This window comes from Patagioenas fasciata, chromosome 4, assembly GCF_037038585.1.
Source record: "Patagioenas fasciata isolate bPatFas1 chromosome 4, bPatFas1.hap1, whole genome shotgun sequence".
Classification (NCBI taxonomy): domain Eukaryota; kingdom Metazoa; phylum Chordata; class Aves; order Columbiformes; family Columbidae; genus Patagioenas; species Patagioenas fasciata.
This window is the reverse complement of record NC_092523.1, coordinates 46,632,876-46,654,044: the sequence shown is the minus strand read 5'-3', so window position 1 is coordinate 46,654,044 and position 21,169 is coordinate 46,632,876. Positions and strand designations below refer to the sequence as shown.

The window sequence follows — 21,169 nt, the reverse complement described above, 5'->3', positions numbered from 1 at the left end:
GAAGGAGTTCAGAACACACTAAAAATTCCACCAAAAATGTATCATTGCACTTCAGCTGTGAAGCCCAACCCTGGTCTCCTCTTTCCATGAGAAAACTTCCACTTAGAATCTCATCAGGTCAAACTGGGAATTATGCAGTGGTTTTTTTGTGGTTTTGTGGGAGTTTTTTGTTTGTTGTTTGGTTGGTTGGTGGTTTGTTTTTTTTTTTTTGGTTATTTGGGGTTTTTTGTTTGTTGGTTTTGTTGTTTTGGTTTGGGTTCTTTTTGTTTTGGTTGGTTGGTTTTGGTGTTTTGTGGTTTTTTTCTAAACAAAAAGGAAACACATCTTCTTGAAAAAAAAATACTATTCAGCTGAACTGTTTAGCTACTTGTCCCTCAGTATGACAAAGCTCCTATTCTGAGCAGACCTTTAAGGTCATTACATGGAATTACATACAAAATACATGTTTTTTAATAAACCCAGGCATAGTACTGGAGTCAATACCATGAGCCAGCTTTAGCCAAGTGTCCTGTGACAGTGACATCAGTTTATTCACAATACATAAAGCTAAAGCTCAGCCTTTTATCTCTTTTTAAGTTTTTTGGCATATGTGCACTTCAATTGCCTATGCAAGCAATTCTCGAAGCATTTATATTGAATTTTGAATGACTGCTTCATAACAAGAAGTAGTAACACCTATCTGTGCAAGGAAGCACATAATCCTGAGTAAACTCTGTGAATGATAATCTTGAGCATACAGTACAGATGTGATGACAACCCACTATATAACTGTGCCTTCATATTTAGCAGATGCGCTTGTATATGCAAGTAGATGTGACTTGTGATCTACTTTAAAGTACTATATTTAAATTTCTTAGATTTTTATTTTAGTTTCTACAAATGCATCTGATTTTGAAGTATTCAGTGTATTTAAAAAAAAAATTTGAAAAAGAAAAAGCACAAATTTTCCAGAAAAACATAAAAATACTCAAGATTCACAAAGTTAGAAAGCTAGAGAAGATGGCAATTAAAAGTCTTATTAGGTTAATACTAATCAACTGGCAATGAAAAGAAGCATCCTTTTATCTTTTACAGAGAATTTTAGGTCTTCAGGTGTTCAGCTGCTACATAATAATTGCAAAAGGTTCAATACGCCTACACAACCAACCTCGGTCGCAGCAGACACCTCGTAAGCCCTTGCAGCGCTTATGAGATCTCTAGAGCCCTGTCTGAACCCAAGTACTGGACATGTTCTGTAGCTCTGTGCCACTGTGTCACTGTCCGCCAGCAGGTTGTAACCAGAGGACAGGAAAGGCACAGCCCAGATTAGCAGATGAACATATGGAATGGCTTCCCTCAACCCTGCACACCCAGGTCAAACAGTCAGGTCTGCCCAAGAGCTGCAGAGCCAAGGCAGGCTGCATGCCCTTCTGTTCATCTACATCATGCCTTGACAGAAATGGTTTTGTCCTGTGACATGTACACCCTTTCCCTTGGAGCAAATATGGCCCAAAGTCAGCAGATTGTAGTCCAGGAAAAGGCGAACAGATGGGTGGGGGAAGAGAGAAGCACCACTACAGTGGGCATGACAGCAGGTAGAGGCTTCCTAGAGCCAACCAGTTAGGATGCAAGACATCTTCAAGACACCCTGAAGCATCTTCAACCCTGACAACATCTAAAAGCCATCACTGTAGTCCAGAATAAAAAGAAAACTCAAACAAACAAACATCCCCAGCCCTCGTCTTCTCTCTCACAATGCGTCCAACAGAAGAAAAAAAAAAAAAAGCTGTGGGCCATGAACACATTTAGAACGTACCTGACCACTACATGCTAGTGAATCCTGAGATTCGCTGAAACCAGAGCCAGATGGGGGAAAACCAGGTAAAATGAAAAGGTACTGTGGGCAGAGATTTTCAAACAAGTCCACCACCATTCAAACCATCATTAAGGACAATCTTATGACAGCACTCCAGAGCCTCACTTGAAGAAAACAAAACCAAGCCAGTCCACTCTGCAAAGGGAAAAGGCAAGAAAAACCACACAAACCAAATCTCAAACCCTTGGGCTCTCCGTAGGATATAGAGACGTGGTGTGTGTCACCCGTTACAGTGTGGGGGACAAAAAGTGGAAGAGAGCTCTGCCATGCTCTGCAGTTTTCAAAACTTCTTTCTACACTGATGAAGAAAGTCAGTACACTGATACGTGCACTGTGTTACCTAGACAGATCTTTGTTGCTGGAGTTGGTCCATGTCTGGCTGCAGCACTCACAAGCACAGGTCATTCTGTCTTCCTCAGCTTTTCAAGAAAACTCTGTGGGCCAGCTCTTCCCAGAGTCAAGGCTGGACACTCCTGAATGCCTCTCATTGTGCACCAACCCCAAGATTGTGCAACTTTGAGATTATGGCTTTGAACATCAGACAACTGTTTTCTGTAAGCACATAGTACACATTTTGCTAAACAGAATTTAAATTAGCATTATTCCAATTAAATATCTCTAGATTGTGACAAGTTTTCTCTAACAGCTGCAGGCATTACTGTTCATTTGGTTGAAAGACAGAGAGAGGTGATGGGCATCATAAAAAATGCAAATGAATAAACAAAAAAGATTCAATTATGCATGATACATAGCAATAAAATTTGCCACTGTACAGCAGAAAAAATGTGAGTTGTTACAAAAAAAAAAAAAGGTTTCATATATGAAGATTAATTCACATTAAGACTTTTTAAGGCAGAAGAATAAAACAAGCATAAATTTACATATGTAGTGTTCTGGAGACCCCGAGAGAACAGGGAAAACACATATAATGGAGTGTCCATTTCAGTCACATCGTGAAAGCAAACGAATAAAAAAAGTCAAACAGAAGAATTAAAACCTATCAGACCAAATTCCATATATTCAAAACCAAAAAGTAGTAGTGTTTGTGAATGTTCTCCAAGCAACATACCTTCAACTGATTTTTTTTTTTTTTGAGACAAAAAAATTTACCATTTTAACATCATTGTAAGACATTTTCAGCTGATTGTAAATTCAAAGACCTCTCTAAATGCCTACTGAAACTGTCTTTGATGTGTTGAAAGTGCAGAATTACAGCTGCTGTGACTATGGGCAAGGTCTGAATAGAGGGTGTCCCAGGCATAGCTGGCATTTCAATCACTGGAGGGTCACCCTCACTAATGGAAGAGCTCTCGGCCTGCCACAGTCCAGACACATGACCGAGGGAGAAGGTCAGATGCAGATGCTGTGGGGTTCAGTCCACACACTTTTTTTTATAAACCTAGGTACATGATTTCTTTTCACATAAAAGCATTTCAAGGAGCAGTTCCAAATACATATGCCAAGTGACTTTGGGACTGCAATCAGCGCTCCCTGCCAGTTGAAAAGGCTAATACATGATGATCAGTCTTGTCCCCACTTAATCAGTGAAGAGTGCTCCCACAAGCTCTCACAAGATGTTTATTTAACGTCAGTTTAACAGAATCTGTTTTCCACTTGTCTCTCCACGGGTTCTTGTGTGCAACTGCAGTTCTCTCATTACTCTTTTTACATAGTGTGTAAAAAATCAATGAGCTCCAAAACCATGTAATGGAGAAGCAATGAACAGGTGGAGGAAACTGATAGTTTTGCTGTAAGATAAAATGAGCACCACCCGGAAAATACTTTCTTTTCCTCCTCATTTCTGATTAACTTTGTTATTTTCTTTCCTTTCTGTCTCTCGCCCTCCCCTTTGTCAACAGTGACCCTTTGCTCTTCCTCTGTCTTTTTTGTATGCTTTTCTCTCCTGGTCACATCTTCTACTTTGAAATCCACACCTAACATATTTAATCCATCAAAATCATCAGCAGAATGCCAGGAGATAAAATATCCCACTACAATTCTGCCGTAAAAGTGGAAAGTGGCTAAACATAAGTTCACGTATACTGAAAATTGTAATGAACATGGAATTTAGGTGCTTTAATATTTAGGTATTGTATGAGCTAATTTTTAGAAGATAAATCAATGGCATCTACAAAGTGCTGAATTCTAATAAAAAGATCAATGGAATCCCCTTCACTATTACTGGACTTCAGAAAACACAAGGTCCCTCAAAGAAGATAAATCACAGACCAATTTAAAAAGTAAATACTCTATAGTTTCAATGCATTGGCATTTTCCTTTAACTTTTGACATAAGATTTATCACTAGAGCAATAATTTAACCAAAAAAAATGCATCAGCCTTTTTTCATGTGAACCTATTTTCAAAACAATCTTCTCAGCCGGACTGAATACCTAAGAAACTTGTCAGAATTTCACTGCTATTGTGCAGCTCTCACTTAGCCTTTTTTAATAAGACTAACCTTGATATTCCAGATACATGTATGCGTTCTTTACATTTATACAGCTTCAAACCATGTATATGAGAGAAAAAAAATGAAGTGATGAACTATAGTAGAATACATAATTTTCTGCTGTTATACATCGTAATACTGACTGCTCTATTCTTCGAGACTTTGAAATGTGTACTCAGGTGTATGTTACAAAATTTTGCCTAGAAAGGAATTTTGAAGACAGAAATCACAAATCAGAGAAGCTCCGAAATGGGCACATAGACTTACTTCTGCTGGAGATGTTACATATGCTAACCTAACAAAAAGACTTACATTCTTAAATGATCAGATGTTCAAATCAGATAGAGCCAGGAAACAAATACACAAACAGAAAAAAAATCTTATATAATTGTTTATCCTCAAAAGAAAAATATGGGGAAGGCACACTGCTAAAGGCACTGTAGCTTCTTAAACACTGAATAGTGACAGCTAAAGTAAAAAGCAGAAGAATTGCTTAACAAATATCCAAATTCAAAGGCATACCAATATATCCTCAACAACTACATTCTCAAAATTAATACCAAGCATAAACAGCAGCTATGTAAGTTCATCTACATATGAATATGGAAGTCATAGTTCATCAAGGTTCTTCAGTGTATGGTAACAAAAAGCACATTTTTATGAAAAATACAGTATTTCTAGCACAATTGCATTCCTTTTTTAATTTATATTAGATGTGCTGAGGACAATATCCTAAATGCAAGCTTAATATCCAAAGTATGAAATGAAGACCTAAATAGTCTAAAATAATTCAATTTCAATGTTTTTCAGCTCAAAATGTCCTGCAAAATGTGACCTGAATAACATGAATCTGTAAGTTTAAAAAAGTGTCCTTGAGTTAATTTTAAACATTTGCAACCAGCCAGTAACCTTTTTCTTCAGCCTCTTCACAGTTCACTACTAAAACTGAAGAAAGTTAAGAAAAGTTCCAGCTGGTCTTTTTCTGGGCCTCTCATTACAAATATCCTTTGGATACTTTCATAACACAATGAAACCAGGAATTATTTTCTTCCAGTCCTGTTCAGGAGTCTGGCTACCAAAATTTTGTGTTACATGGCAACCAGTAGACCAAGCATCTGCACCCAGAGATGTTATTTTCCCACCGCAACGAACATCTCCTCACCATCCTTGCCAAACAGAGATCTGAAATGGATTATTTCAGGCCCATGAAACTTCCCTGCCCTCACTCTCCTGTGAATATCTGCTTCCTAGCACCAGCTCCTCCTGTAAAGTGGGAAAACTTAAAGACATGCTGCAGCAGGGAGGCTGTACCCAGCCACAGCAGCAATGGCATTCAGCTACCTGGAAAGGATGAGGAAACTTAGGGAAACCACTGGCATCCCAGAAGCCAGACAGTTCTAGCACAAGTTGGTGGTTTATTACTGCTGCCAACATCTCAAAAGCAGGGAGCAGAGGTAAACCTGCAGTCACAAGTTCCAAGAGGGGGAAGAAAATCAGCAGGGACTAACATGTCCTAAAAATGGTTTTCAACAACTTGTTTAGGAGTGATTTTGGATTTCACAGCCAGTTTCACCAATTATGGTCAAAGTTTATGCTTCGTGAAATATCACATCCTGCTCTCTAGGGGTAAGAAATTTTACTCAAAATCATGCAATTTTCACATACTCCATTAACGTTTAAAAGTATACAGCACATTCAAATTTGCAAATGCATTCGCAAATCTGAAAGCATGGAAGGACGGAACTTACCCCATCTGTAGCTTTTACTAAGAGATCGTAAGTGGTTGGATCTCCTTCTCTGTCAATGTCTTGAGACACACAGATCTGACCAGTGCGTGGGTCAATCTGGAAGGCTTTAGATTTTTCATAATAATGGAATCCATCATAAAGAGAATACTCAATTTCACCAAACTGGTCGGCATCTGCATCTGTTGCTTTAACCTGCAGGGAAACAATGGAGGTAAAAAAAGAAACCAGCAAAACCATTACTCATTAATTCAAAAAAATCACAGACACTTTGTTTTAAAGTTACCTGTTTGTGTTTTAGAAGCAAATGTGCATACACACAATAAATACAACCACACCTTGCTAACTAAGCTGTCTATCTGCAGTTCGTAAAATAATGACTCAGCTACTGATTACTGCAACAAGCATATAAGACTGATTACACCTTATCTGTAAAAGTACTTGTTTATCTGTCAATAATTACCCCCATCAAGTGGACTTCCCGTGACTGGATGAGCCACATTAGTAGTCCATACTTTAAGCTACTTTCCCTTTTTGTTATTTTTACCAGTGAAGGTAGGTCTTATGAAAACCACATCACATGTAGATCAGAAAAGTGCTGCAATACATTCTTACCTAATATATTTTCTAGAAGATTCCCCAGAGCTGAACTTCATACTTCATTTGACAGAGGGCTTGGTGCCACAGTGATCCATAAAAGTTGAGGACTGGAGGGGGTTTTAATCTCCAGTCATCTCTCCAAAGAGCCAGAGCCCTACCAGCACAACTAAACATGACTGTCGCATGCAGAGCACAAAGCAAGAGATGCACAGACTGCAGTAAGTTCTTGTAGGAGATTTAATTACTTTGTCAGTGTAGTCTTGCACGTAGCTATAACTGCTGAATGACAAACAAGCCTAACATCTTTTCTTTTTAGCTATATTAAGTACATCTAAAAAGCCGCATGAATGCTGCTGTAAATCCCAAACAAATGTTGTAAATAAGTACTTTAAAGAAAGACTTCCTTCGGAGAGAGATTCCTCTGCAACCACATGGCATCATCTGTGAAATATATATATCTATAAAATATATATATATATACACACATATATATAAATACATATATATATATATATATATATATATATATACACATATATACTAAGTCCTGCTGACAAGGAAAATCAGCAGCAGGAGAAAACCTAAATGGGTGATGGGTAGAGGCTGGAGCAGGGCAATGGTAGCCATGGGGCAGGGGGTCCTGATCCTGGGCACAAAATGCCTATTTCCAAACAGAAACACATGCACTCCTCCCTTCTTTCCAGCTATGCTTGGTCTTCTTGTGTTACCAATGGACGAGGCTAGACCATGTGCTAGAGGTATACAAGATGCTTTCAGAAGTCTGTGACTTTCAACATGCCACATCACTTTCCCTCAGCTGGGTTTTAAAGGACTCACAAGGCATAGCACCAAAAGTAGGGTGTCAATGCTTTTCAGCTGAAGGTGTGATTCAGGCAGTGACTAGTCTATAAAGCATTAAAAAAACCCCAATAATTTAAAAACATCAGGTGAATTTAAGTTTAACACCGAACACTCTTGAAAGTTTTTTTTTCTAACGCTAAACACCTTTCTTTTGATGCATGGGGAGTGGGAAGAAATCAACATACCCTTTAAAATATTATAAGAAATGTTTAGTATAGCAATAGGTTTTGCCATTATTGTATACATGTGCCTTGTGAGAAGACGCTGAGGGAACTGGGCTTGTTTAGCCTAGAGAAGAGAAGGTTTCAGGGGATTTAACACCCACACCCCAGTGTGAAGAGGATGTTACTGGAAAGACAGCATCAGGCACTCTCCTCAGGTGCAGAGCAAAATTCTTGTTCTTTGGACAAGGGGTAGATTGGTTAAATAAGTATTTTATAAACAGAACAGTTTTCTACATTGCATCTTCAATTTTATTGCCCTATGATCTCCGGTAACAAAACATTTTGTACCAGGTTTGGATCTTCTTTGGAATGTTCCATTGTGGAGGTTTTGACTTAAATTTACAAACATCTTGGAAGAATATAATTTTTAAAAATACGTATACATAAATAGAGCCAGTTTTTTAGTTCTCTAATTTGTCATTATTGGAGATACTTAAAGGATTTCTCCTCTTCATTTGGTTTAATTTTCTACTTTGATGATAAATCCTGTGTTTTCCATCAGCCTACCTGTGCAAGTACAATGCCTGAAGACCTTAATGGAGCTTTGGAAAGCTTATTATTGTAAAGCCTGAGAGTCACAACTGGCAGGAGTTCACAGAGAAGACCCATGCCAGCCATCACCTGCACCTGGCCCAGGCTGGAAAGGTGAAACCCACAGCCATCAACCTCACACAGGCAAAAGCAGAAGTCTGCACACAACAGACAGTACTGATAAATGTCTGGCATGGTTTTAGGCACAGTTTCAAGGAAGACCAAGCAGGACAGGCCAGGGACATTTCCTAGCAATAAGTTTGGATGAGATCATCCTGGTTTGGGGTTATAAAAAATTTTTGCTGCATGGACACAAGCTGTGCCAGGTCATTTGGCCTTAGGGCCCCAGGACAACCCTTGGCTGCTTCTCCTACTAGTACAAACGTGGCCCTGAGGACCAGTCAGTTTAATCACACACTCACTTCTTTGCCCACATAGGAATTGTTTTGGCATTAAGGTACTGAACTGGGACTGAATTAAAACCAAATGAATGAAAACATAGCTTGGGAAGGCTGAAAAGCATAGAGTGGGGAAAGGGAAATGATGTAAAAAGTACCAAGGCAAATTATAAAGCTAAAACTTACTCTAGACGAGCTATTTCCATCAGAATTTTAAAAAGACAATAACAGTCCAAAAGATACACGTTATTTCAGGGTTGGTGGGTGGTTTTTTGTTTGTTTTGTTTGGTTCTTTTTTTGTTGTTCTTGTTTTGGGTTTTTTGCTTGTTGCAGTTTTATTCTTTGTTTTTAAGTGCCCTCTGGACTCCATTTCTGCATGGATGCTTGTGATTTGCTTTCTTTCAGAAGTGGTATCACTGTGACTGTAATTGCACCGCATCCTCCAGTGCATCTTTCCCCCTCCAAAATGGTTTCTCACAGCACTGAAGACCATTATACCAGAGTTTCTGGTGCTGCAAACAGAAAGCTCCTCCACGGGAGCCCTGTGGTCACAGAGCCCTTCACACTCCTTTCACACCCTTGCAGTTTGCATCTTGTAGCTGCAGCACAGGGTGCAATGTGCAGCCACTCCTGACCCCAGTCCAACCACTCATTCTAAGTAAGTTAAACGCAAAATGCACACTCAGCTTCAGCAGAACAAAGATCTGGTCGTAAAAATGCTTTACAGCTGTATATAAATCAAGTCTACATCACATGTAGACTACATCACCAGCCTTGTAATTTATAATTTCTACCATAAAAAGTAATAAAAATATAAGCTTACTATGCTCTCAGTACTCTGCCACCATGATGCTATGGAACAGTAATTCACTTGGCTCATACAAGAAAATTATTTCAATTTATTTCTTCTGCCTGAAATCTAATGCAGGTGATAATACTGAAAGGTTTTGTCTCCCTGTGTCTACCTGCAGTTGCACGTTTAAATGCTAAAAATCTATGTCTGCAGTGGAGACAGAGTGATTAATTGTGGATGTGAAATTTGAGGGTATTGTTAAAATTTTAGCCTATTATGTTTAGCAACTTGTTCTCTTTCTTGTAAATTAAGCAGTCCTCAGACTTTGAACAGCACATGCAAAGGCATAAGGAATGATGAATTTAAATAAAAATTCCTCAGTTCAAAACAACAGAAATTCTAAGGTCTAATTGTGATCAACTTAAATTACTTTAATAACCTCTCAGGTAGGAGAACTTAGTGACATCAACTTCTGCATTTATAGAAATGCTCTCTTTCTCCCTGTTCAAGTCCTTCACATCCACTCAATTTCTATCCACTTAATAGGCCTTTTTTTTTCATCACTCAGCAATTTTGCCCATGGAATCTTCAATCTGAAGAGGGAAGAATCTGGAATTAAAAGTGAATGAAAAATTTAGTGTACCAGCAATTAACTATTATCAATGCAAGCTGATTTAAAAAGGGGACCCCAGTGAAAACATGCTAACAGATTCAAGTTTTCAGATACAGATGAAAGGAACAGGTTACTACAGATTTCAGGAATTCAAGCACATGGTAGTCACGGTGCAAAACACATCAGGTTATGATAACGTACTGTGCTAGTACGAGTCCTACAGAGTATTAGAGCAGTTAAGCGCCTGAGAGCTCTGAATTACAGCAGTCCAAACAGAAGGAAATGAAGGCAGCAGCAGAAATTTTCACAGCAGATTGATCAAGAGTGTTGTATGTCAGCAATATCATGAAGGCGATAGAGCTGAAAGGATTTATATGCCTTGGAGATGCAGAAGGCAAGAGAGTACCGAGCTTGCAGTTCTGAGAGTTCTTGCTGCCTCTGTTCTGAGAGGCTGAATATGAGATTGGGATCTAGGAGAAAAGAAAGAGGGTAAAAAAGAAGAGTTATGCTCGCAAAGCCCTTCTCATTCTTTCACTAAACATGTTTTCAATATACTAATTTAAAGATACGTGTTATTGAGTGTAAACTTGGGAATAAGGAAAGACAGGACAAGAAACATGTTTAAAAGCCAGTCAAAGTCATGGTATGGACAGCTACTGGCTGGACTTCTCCTGTCACTCATGCTTTTTGTAGCCTACATCCTTTAGTCTGTTTGTACACTGCTTAGAGTGCAAACACGTCAAAGTTTCTTCTGTTCTGCTGACACTACAAATAAAGTAATAAGTGGTCATAATGAAGACATCATCTCAGGAGAAGGAAAAAAAGGGGAACCTAAAGAAATGTTATGGAGAAAAATGGGAAAAATAAAAATAAAGCAAAGCTGATCCATCAATATGATGCTTAAACAAACAGATATTGATGCATGAGAAGAATAAATGGTAGAAACAGTAGACTCCAAGCATTATAAGGACAGAAAAGGACAGAGAGATAGACACTTAAAGAAACATTAAAACAGTGTTGGAAGTGCAGAAATCACCTTTATTTGCATTTGGAAAGAGGGACTAATCTCAGAGAAAAGAAAATAAAGGGAATGACTATGTAATTAAGGATCATTAATCTCACCTACATGTACACTTCAATTCTATAACACATGTGAGGTTTGAATGAAGAAAAAAAAAATGCTGGCACTTACATAGGATGGAACAGAAACATCTTGTTTAGTGTTATGCTTTAAGTGTGGACATACTTTACAGCTAACAGAAAGCAAACATTTGGCAGATCCTAAGCTGGTTCAATTCTCTTCAGTGGAACTATAACAACTCACAGCAATGGGCAACCCCTTCACATATTTTACAGACATGAAACAATATTATCAAGAAATAAAAAATAATATTATAAATAATTATATCAGCTCCTAAAGCCCAGACTGTTTTAAACACTGATTCATTTTCAGAGAAAAGTCCCCATTTTTATTTGTTTGTTTCGACTGCCTCAGAATCCTCAAGCATATATTTAACTGCCATCCTACTCTTTCAACGGACTAAAATAAAGTTTCTGTCTATTGATTTAGATTTCTTTATAACAACAGAATATATTTTGAAGAGCAAATATTTTAAACTGTATGCAAAACGGGAGAAATTACCTGTGAACACAAAACCACACCAGAAAATGTAATCTTACTAACTGTGCAGGTCAAAAATTTAGGACCATGCACTTTGCATCCTATATGACGACCACTTCTAGGATTTAGAGGATGCAGCCTTAAAGTTCACTGCTTTGCAAAGCTGAGTTTCACATGTGGGTAACCCAAATTAATTTTATGGCTTTCAGATCAACAGATTAAAAGTAGACTACAAAGGGAAAGAGCAGGCAGTTTGGCCAAATAAATCATGACAGTGGTCCTCTCTGATAGCAATGAAATGAGACTGAAAATATTAAATCAATTTTTCATGGCTTAAGAATTGTTCCCATACCACATATTTTGTCACATTTACTTCATTTGATTTCAACCAGCAAGATATAGCCTTCATAGCTCATAAAATCTGTTCAGGGGACCCTTAATGTCAGAGTGTAAAATAGAGTTTTACTTTGTGCGTAAAAAGGGTGTTTAATTCTTTCAGTGTTACTGATACTGTGAAAAGCAAGTTAACTGCCAGCAATCAGTTTTAAAGCAAATGAGAATGTAGGTTAAATTAAAACACACTCCTCTACTTCAAAATATTCAGCATCAAAATGTAAGACAGGACACAGCAGATAGAGACATAGGGAAACCAGCAGGAAACTGAAACGGTTCAACGATAGAGTTATGCTGCTGCTGAGTGGTATAAGCATGGTCCTGTCCTTCAGACACCCTCAACCCAAAATCCAATATCCTTTCAATTAAAGCATTGATGGACACCAGGCCAGTTCACGGTGGTATGGCAATGCCCAATGGCAGACCCTTACCAGAGGACTGCTGCAATTCCACATGCAGGCAACCCAAATGCCACAAGAACGGCTGACCGCCAGCATTTTGCAATAAATCTGCCACACCAGACCTTTGTGCCTGGCTGCAGGGAAGGAGAGGAGCAGCCTGATTGATGGCAGGCTGTCAGTAAAATGAGGCTGTAGAAGTACTGGCAACGGAATTACTGGTACCGAATACTTACATTCTCAAGACAGGGTCATTTGGGTGTAACTGTGCCTGTGAGATTGAGATTAGCACATGAGCTGCCAGAAACACACATCATCAGATGTCTAATTCAGTGCCCTTACTTAGAATCCTATTTGGCAAGAAAACAGCACACAAAATACAAATCGACTATTGTCACCGTCACAGCTGCCTGAGGTGAGGTGAACAAAAATGCTCATGCCAAATCCGAAGAGAGTCTTAATAAATACATTACTTCTCAGGGTTTTTATCTGTCTGTCTCAACATGCTTGATCACCGCCCATCTCCCTGGTGCCACAGGTTTAATGCACTGGAAGAGGAATAAAGCTTCAAACCTACTTGCTTACATCCTAAAGGCATGAGCCTTTATTTCAAGAACGATTTGCCTGAGGACTTACCATCTTGTCCTTGAACAACAATTTGCAAGTGACAACAAAGAAAGTCCTGCTCCTCATCCTCAAACTAGGCCCTATCTGGAAAGCTGCAAACCAAAATCATATGTGGAATTTAAGCTGAACATTCAACTGGCATTGCTACTCACTTTGCTAACCACCAGAGATACCACATACTCAAAAACAAACAAACAAACAAAGCATAGCAAAATCCTTAGTCACTGTCCTTGCTCTGATGCAAAATGTCTTCACTGTGCTAGGCAGGTCAATGGACCTGACATCAATCTTTCCGCATTCTTTTCACCTCCTGTAGCACAGAAACTACCACAGCTGAACAGCCTACACTGAGCATTACACAGACACGACCTTGCAAACCTCTTCTGCAGCAGATCCTGGTTCCTCCATGTCACTCCCATAACTGTCATCAGTTTTCCAAAGATGCTCATAACTGCTTCATTCAAGTCTCATCAGGAATATTCATTAATTAAATCTCAACAGCCTTCTAATTAAAAATACAGAAACCATAACCAGCAATGGCATTCAGGCTCCTTAGAAAATACATGGGTAGGTTAGTCCCAGAACAACATCACCTAGAAAACGAGGAACGCTGTAGCCATGCCACTCCATTTGGAGAGGAAGAGACGCTAATCACTGCTCCTTGTTCCTTCTGTGCTCACCACCTTGGAGATGAACAGAAGAAAACAAAACAAACCTCCCACCCCTCTAACATAAAGGCCCAGAAGATGACTCACTTTTTTTCAGTTGAGTTCCCTACAATTCACTAGAGTAAGAACTGAAAAAGTGAGAATTCAACTCCTCTTCCTTAGCTAGAAGGTGCAAAATAATTTATGACAATGAACAAACCTCAAATAAAAATATTGACAAATCTTTGATTTACTGTTTTCAGTTAGTCTATAGAAAGCAAGGAGGATTAAAATCACTGCAGGAGAAAACAGCATAAGTACATTACAGCATCATGCTTTCATTCTGAAAAACAGACATCATCCAGCAAGCCAAGTCCAGATGCGAGAAGAATGGGGCATTTTAGTCCATATAGCAATCTGCAATTCCTGCTCTGGTTTTAGCTAGAGCCCTAATTCACTTAATTTAAACCCAAAAGTTCCTGAATGTCTTCAGTTTTGTTGCTACCTCTCTCACAAAATGGCACAAGCAGCTAAATCCCATTGGTGCTACCAAGGACTCAGAAGTGTGGGAGGCAGGCCCAACTTGGAAGGCGTGCCTTCATCACATCAGCAGGATCTGGACCAGTACAAAATATAGTTGTTGATGTCTGAATCAATAGCAAGAAGTAGTGTTGCTAATGCCTACCTGTTATATGGTAGAGTAGTGGCTATACAGCATTCTTTGGGAGCAGGAAGCTCAGGTTCCAGCACCAAAAATGTCTGCTATAAGGACCATCAACTCCATCAGTCTATTTGGTCTAATTGGCTTCCTTCTTATCATGCAAGTATAACCAAATAGAACAAAATTTATTTTTATTGCCCATGTAAACTGGATGAAAAGAAATTTCAAGAGAACCTGTATCTGAGGAAGGAAAACCAATTTTCATAGCAACCAGCAAATATTTGCAGGACTAAAGTCTAATTTAATCATCAAAGTCAAGACTCCTACTTTTCAGTAAAAGCAGCTTCATTCATTCATTAATGCTGCTCACATACTCTGCAATAACTTTAGATTTTATAACACGCTAAAGCCTTGCTATGCACTGCTAAGAGTTTAAGTACAAATCCAATTTTATTCAATAATTTTAGTAAGTTACAGAGCTCCGAGTATCTCTGCCAAGCAACAGCAAAGTACAAAAATTTCCCTATTCTGTGTTAATTGCATAAAGCAAGGAGTCATGGATTTAATAATCTAGAATATCTATCACACAAATGAAGAAATATTTTGTAAAGAACATGTTATTTAAATCATCTTGCACTGGAGCATGTTTTAACTTTCAGTGGCAGGATTCATTTTAAAATGATATTTAAAAAGATGATTTAGAAAGCAATGACTCGAGGTAACAGCTGTCTTGTTCCTTAAAACATTTTTCCCATTTGAATACCTTGCTATGAACAATAAATTTATAGTATGACTTATTGGCAGTATCTGTTATTACATTAATTAAAATAACTCAATTTTTTGCTTAGATAAATCAACATAATTACTATATTTATAAAGCTGTAATGTGATACACCTAGCTAGCTGAGCCTAAATGATTAATACATATCCAGAATGCAGAGTAAGTGCGTGACCTTAAAACTGAACACTAATGATAAAAAGATACATATGTATTGTATATATACTCATGTCTCTAATAGATAGATTACAGGAGGATGCTGCAAGGGAGAGAAAGAAGTGCAGAAGTGAATAAGCAACCTTGCACCCGGTTGCCCCTTCCTTTGTGGCGTGCAGGTTTGTGCAACTGGACTTCAAGTCAGATCAGGGAGATGATCCAGACAAAGCTCATCATAAAAACTACATTATTGGTGCAACATTAGATTTCAGCCAGGTCAGTTCCTGAGGCAGCTGACCCCAGGGCAAATGGTAATGGCAGGAAAGCGCAGTCTGGGTATAGCCTAAAAGCTCTTTCAGAAGCAGCATGGATTTAAGACAGGCTGAAACTGCACACTTACGCATGTTTGCGCAAACATTTTCCAAGTCCCAAAACCAGTCTCAGCTGCTAATGCCTGCCCACAAACCACAATGCTGCAACCAATACTCCTGGTTAGACTGATACAACTATTTATGGAACCACGTTGTGAACAAGATCACTAAGAGCAGAGCTTAAATCCTCCACTTAAAGAAACAGAAAACAGCATAAAACCCAAGAACCTTTATTTGTATTTAGCCAGGTTATTTCAAAAATTTTTTCCCTAGTTCACTTTAGAGTCACACTAGCAAGATTAAACAAGCAGCCAAGGTAGAAATCTCTTAAATTGATTTTGCTGTCAGAGAAAAAGATTTGTTATAGTATCTTTACAGTAAACAAAGACCATAAGTAGGCTGCCTAAATTTCAACTTACAAATACACTTGTAAACTGCTGCACTCATTGGAAAAATGTGGTGGATTAACATATCTGAAAGGATAGCGTGGAAGGCCAGTTGGAGGGCTGCTGTCACTGGAGGAGTAACCTTTGAGATATCATTACTGGCCCTAGCAGAAGGCTGCCTCAGAAAATGTACAGCTTTGCTTGAGCCCAGAGAAGGTCGCAGAGAGGGTCCACCCAGAGACCACTCCCTCCCATTAGAGCAGTGGCTGTTCTATGCTTTGCATGCAGATGTTTTCTGAAGCAGTGAGTTGACTGGTCACCACCTTCCCATAAATCAGGAAGGAGTCCTCCACAAAAAAATCCCAAAAAACAAACAAACAAAAACCACAAACAAACAAACAAACAAACAAACAGAAAAACACACACATCAGCTTTTGACCTGCTGTTCCAGTTTGTTCATTTCTTCAGATAGTGGTGGGCTTCCTTCTACCCATACTTCTGTTACAATTCTTTATCCTGTTTCCTGAGTCAATGAGTTAAATGCCAATAAATTTGTTTGATTTACATACTTTCATCTACACACCATTGAAAAACAGGTGTTTTGTTTGCATCCATTAAGAATCAGGTTTTGTAGTGGCTATAGCAGATGGTATTAATACCAATGCAGGTCAGATAACAACAATATAATTATTATCATCACCCTATTATTTTTTGGTTTTTGTTTGGATCAGCATAGTGATGTTCAACAGCACCACTTCAAAATGTGTTTTACAGGACACATCAGCATAGACAGGCAAAGGTTGCCTAACACTGATTTTGAATGCTTATTCAAGTAGTCTGCCAAATATTAAGAAATATCAAATGCCTTTCACTGTTCAGACCACTGCTGGAGCCTGACTATCCTCCCATGTCCTTCTGCAGCTAGGACAAGAGAAAAGATCAGCTTCTGTTCCAGCTCCTGGCTCTCCAAGATGCTGACTTCATCCTTTTGTTGAAGGAGTCTGACAACACTTAGAATCAAAGGTTGGTTTGTTTGTTGAGGAGGGGGGTTGTTTGGGTTTTTCTTTTCTTAAGGCATTATTGTGCCAACAGAAGTCACAGAACTTTGCAAATCCCACAGGGAATGACCTGCTGGTTGTGGCATCTGAATCTCTTCAGAAAGTTGGCACCTACTGCCATGTCCTCTTGTGAATACACGTTGATGTGCTTACATGCAATATCACACTGTTAATAACATCTTCTAATCTTCAATGAGCACCTTAGCTTGGCTCTCAGAAATATGGCCTCAACTACTTTCAGTTATGCCCTGTAAAGCTGTGTCCCTAAGCATTAAAAAGAAGAATAAACTCCCTCCTAAGGAAAGCATATATTTTGTGTAACTGGAGTCTTATAAATCAGAGCCAATTTATATTTGGAAGTAAGCAGATGAGGGCTCTTTTAGCTCATTTCTGCTTTTATGGAAAATTTAAAACATGGCCAAACTCACAGCTTGAATAATGTATTCATAGCACTTTAAAAAAATATTTTCTTATTTCATTCATTGTAGACAAAAAATTAGCAGGGGATCTATATATCTCCTAATGATTGGTGCAGAAATGAAGCATGACACAAAGTATAGAGACATTTCTCCTCTCCTTCCTTCTAAGTCAATTTTTCATATACATCCCAATTTTGTTTCCTAACTCTCCAACACGGCATGTCTACATTTCTAGCTATTTTTGCTCTATACAAGTCTCACATTCACACAATTTAGAGGCCAGCAGACTACAATGTGCAACAATAAGCAATCATCAGAAAGATCAAAAGGCACAGAACACGCAAAATCTTAACCTCAACAGCATGACACAAAGCAAAATCTGGGATACTGTCTAACAAAAAAGAAGCCTTCAGTTCTTTATTGGGTCTGAAATACAAAACCCATCGAGTGCACAAGAAATGTGTGTAACTAGACCAGCAATTTCTTCAATTTAAGTTAGCTATATATTTTACAAATACGACTCAGATGGTCCAGCTTTGAATATGCAGAGATGGCAAAGCCATTCTCAAAAAGTTAAAGTTCACCACCTATGATCCATGATGTCTAAGCAACAATATGCAGAAGCACCATGAAGTCACTGCTACTCTAAAGTTAATATAAGCTGTTCTAAGGATAGAGCTTTTAAACATCCTCAATATCTAAACCAGACCTTACTATAAATTACTTCCTGCTCCCAAACTACAGTTCCTAATTAGTATTATAAGAATTATACTTACTATGCATACAATGAAAACTCTGTCCAGTAAAGGGCTAGTAAATTTAGCTGATACATATTATCATGCCAACTAAGCCTAATATCGATACTGAAAACAATTGTGTACACACACTTTTCACAAGCTACAGTTCTTCAAATGAACACAGTAACATCTGGGTCATTAACTACACCATCTCAGAATTACAGGGCCAGAAGTATATCCATCCCCTTTGCAGACAAGGCTGAATGTCTGAGTGAACAAATTTTAATTAGTAAAAGCAACAGATGGATTAAGTTCCAGGAAGGAAATGAGAAGGGCTGACAGGGTATAAATTGGCCAAATCAATGATACAGACAGACGCATCCCTTTTTTTTATCTGATAAGGAATTCTGCCACAAACAGGACACTGGAGTTCTACATTGTTCCTATACTTCTTGCACAGCAGAAGTCAGAGCTGTTTTGAAGTGCGAGATGATGAAAACCAGATGCTTAGGTCCATTTGCTCAGCTCCAGAATTCTCTGAAGTCTTTTGCTTTCTCTTAGGAAAAGGAAATACTCTGTTCTGGGGACCGGTTCTGAACATTTTGGATATAGCCCCTTCAGTGATCAAAGCAGCTAACTGGAAAAAATTTCAGCTTCAGTGATCAGAAGAGCAAGACGCAGCTGGCAAATAGAGGGATTCTTCAGTATCTGCTTTGCAGAAACAAAAATTAAAAACATAGCAACTCCAAAAAGAAGTGTATGTCCAACTTGGTGTATGCAGAATTTGCACATCCATATGTTTAGAGAGGATTGAGGCCTCCCTGAATATTCAGACAGTATGTCTCTAACACTAAATCACTTTATCACATGTGTTACTTTTAGAGGATTCATTGCCTATTTCCTCATTACTTTTTTTTCCTCGAACTAATGGATAAGACCATTTGTAGCATGATATTTAAACTATAAACAGACCAGATATTCTTATTAAGCCAAAGGGATCCCTGCAGTTTTGTCACACCTACGTGCTAAATTTGTAGCTCTTTAATTTTAATTGTTGTGTAATGTTCCTCCATTTTCTGGAGAAACTAAAAAGACACATTAGGATAGGAAACTGCTGAATAATGAGATTTTGCTCTCAATTGCTTCATTCTCTCATACATACTATTGGTACCTGTCCATTATGCTAGTTAATCTCAGGTGCCTTTATTGAGCTTTTCACCACCTGGCCAAAAAAATAGCTTGTTTTTCCCAACCTCTACCATGTCATTTCATCCCTATCCCTGGTTCTGTCCTTTCCCATATCCCCACAGAGAGTGACAACTCCCCCTCACCAGCAGCTATACAGCAGACACATAGCAACAGTCTTTTCATTTAACAATTCAAACAAACAGTTTCTTACAGAGACCTGGCTCCTGTTAAACTACACAAATGGGAATGACAGCAGCTACAATTTCGCAACAGAGCAATAATATTTCAGCCACACAAGAGACACTGGAGACCATAGAGTAGAGAGATGGGGATATCTGGGTTACAGTGTGTGCTCTTTCCACTTTGCACCACTGGTTTCCACTTTGCTTGTAAATACACCAGCATATTTTATTCTCAAGATGTTGTTCCAATGGACAGAAACAGAGCTTGTTTCCTAGTTCGTCCTGCCACATTATAACCTCCTTTTTTTTTTTCCTTCCTTGTTCTCCAAGTGAAACTGAAGCATTTGCAGGAACTCTATATAAAGATATAAAACTTCCAGACTGCGCAGAACAAGTGAGTTTTTAGTCCAGGACCTTGTTCCTAGACAATGACTAATGCCAGAGCCTGAAGAGTAAGATGCAAGAATCCCACAGTCAATAAAACTCCTCTCTTCCCCTCTCCTTTCTCCTTCTCCCCCAAGAAGGATTCAACAGAAGTTTAATAGTTAAATAGGATAATAACCAAAGTTTAGGGTTTCATTCTTTCCCAAACTTTTCTGAATGGACTGTCTCGTGTTATGTGCATAGATGTCCAAGCTTTATTCAAAGGTGTTAAACTATTAACCAAGACAAGCCATGGCTACAGATTTTCTAGTCAGGAAGAATTTTATCTCATCATTTTTTAATATATATCTTTTCCTTTTTAATAGAGTACTTTATGTTGTTAGACAAGGAGTGAAAAGCTCCTAATATCTACTCCAAACTATTCATTATTTCATAATTCCTCTACTGTATCCCTTTGTTCATTTGCTGGCCAAGATAAACAATACCGATCTTTATTCTCTATTTCCTATTGCTCAAATAGGAAATATTTGACATCAGTCACGGCTTGAGCTGAGAAGCTGGGCTAATGGATCTGCAGACTCTCATCATTCAGCACTAAAACAAACCATTCCCTTGACTGAGTATGAAGCTGGTATTGGTCAGCACTGTAGAAAAGGGAAACCTCAGCCTCTGACAGTGTCCTAGAAAATGGTGGAGCAGTGCCAGTAAAGATCTTTCTCCACTGATGATGATCTAGTAATCCTTGATGTCCATACATGCTGCCATCCATGGGGACTGCAGTAAGGTCTCCTGAACCTGTGGGAACACTGGTAATAACTAATCATTGCTAATGATCACTTACTCATGGAAGGTGAAATGGCATTAAGTGATCTTTCAAAGAAGAGACTCCAATCAATGTGCCAGAGTCCTCCACCAAGAAGAAAGACAGAGCTGATTGCTCTCTCTTCTTGACATCTTTATCATCATGGTAGCTGACATCAACAGACATCACTGTGGCATACCTCCATACCAACTTTTGGCATTTAGATTCACTTCACCATAAAGTATGGAACTCACTTAACTGGCAGATGCAATAATGGTGCACAGAGCAGG

General features: G+C 38.6%; 1 protein-coding gene across 3 annotated transcripts in view; it reads right to left on the bottom strand.

Moving 5' to 3' along the window:
* Positions 1–21,169, bottom strand: part of DCHS2 (dachsous cadherin-related 2) — a 115,553-nt gene that overhangs the window by 65,790 nt on the left and 28,594 nt on the right. For all 3 annotated transcript variants that reach the window (XM_065837872.2, XM_071807773.1, XM_071807774.1), the window contains exon 2: positions 6,055–6,246. In XM_065837872.2, the coding sequence (XP_065693944.2) occupies positions 6,055–6,246 (192 nt within the window). The remainder of the gene's footprint in view (positions 1–6,054; positions 6,247–21,169) is intronic.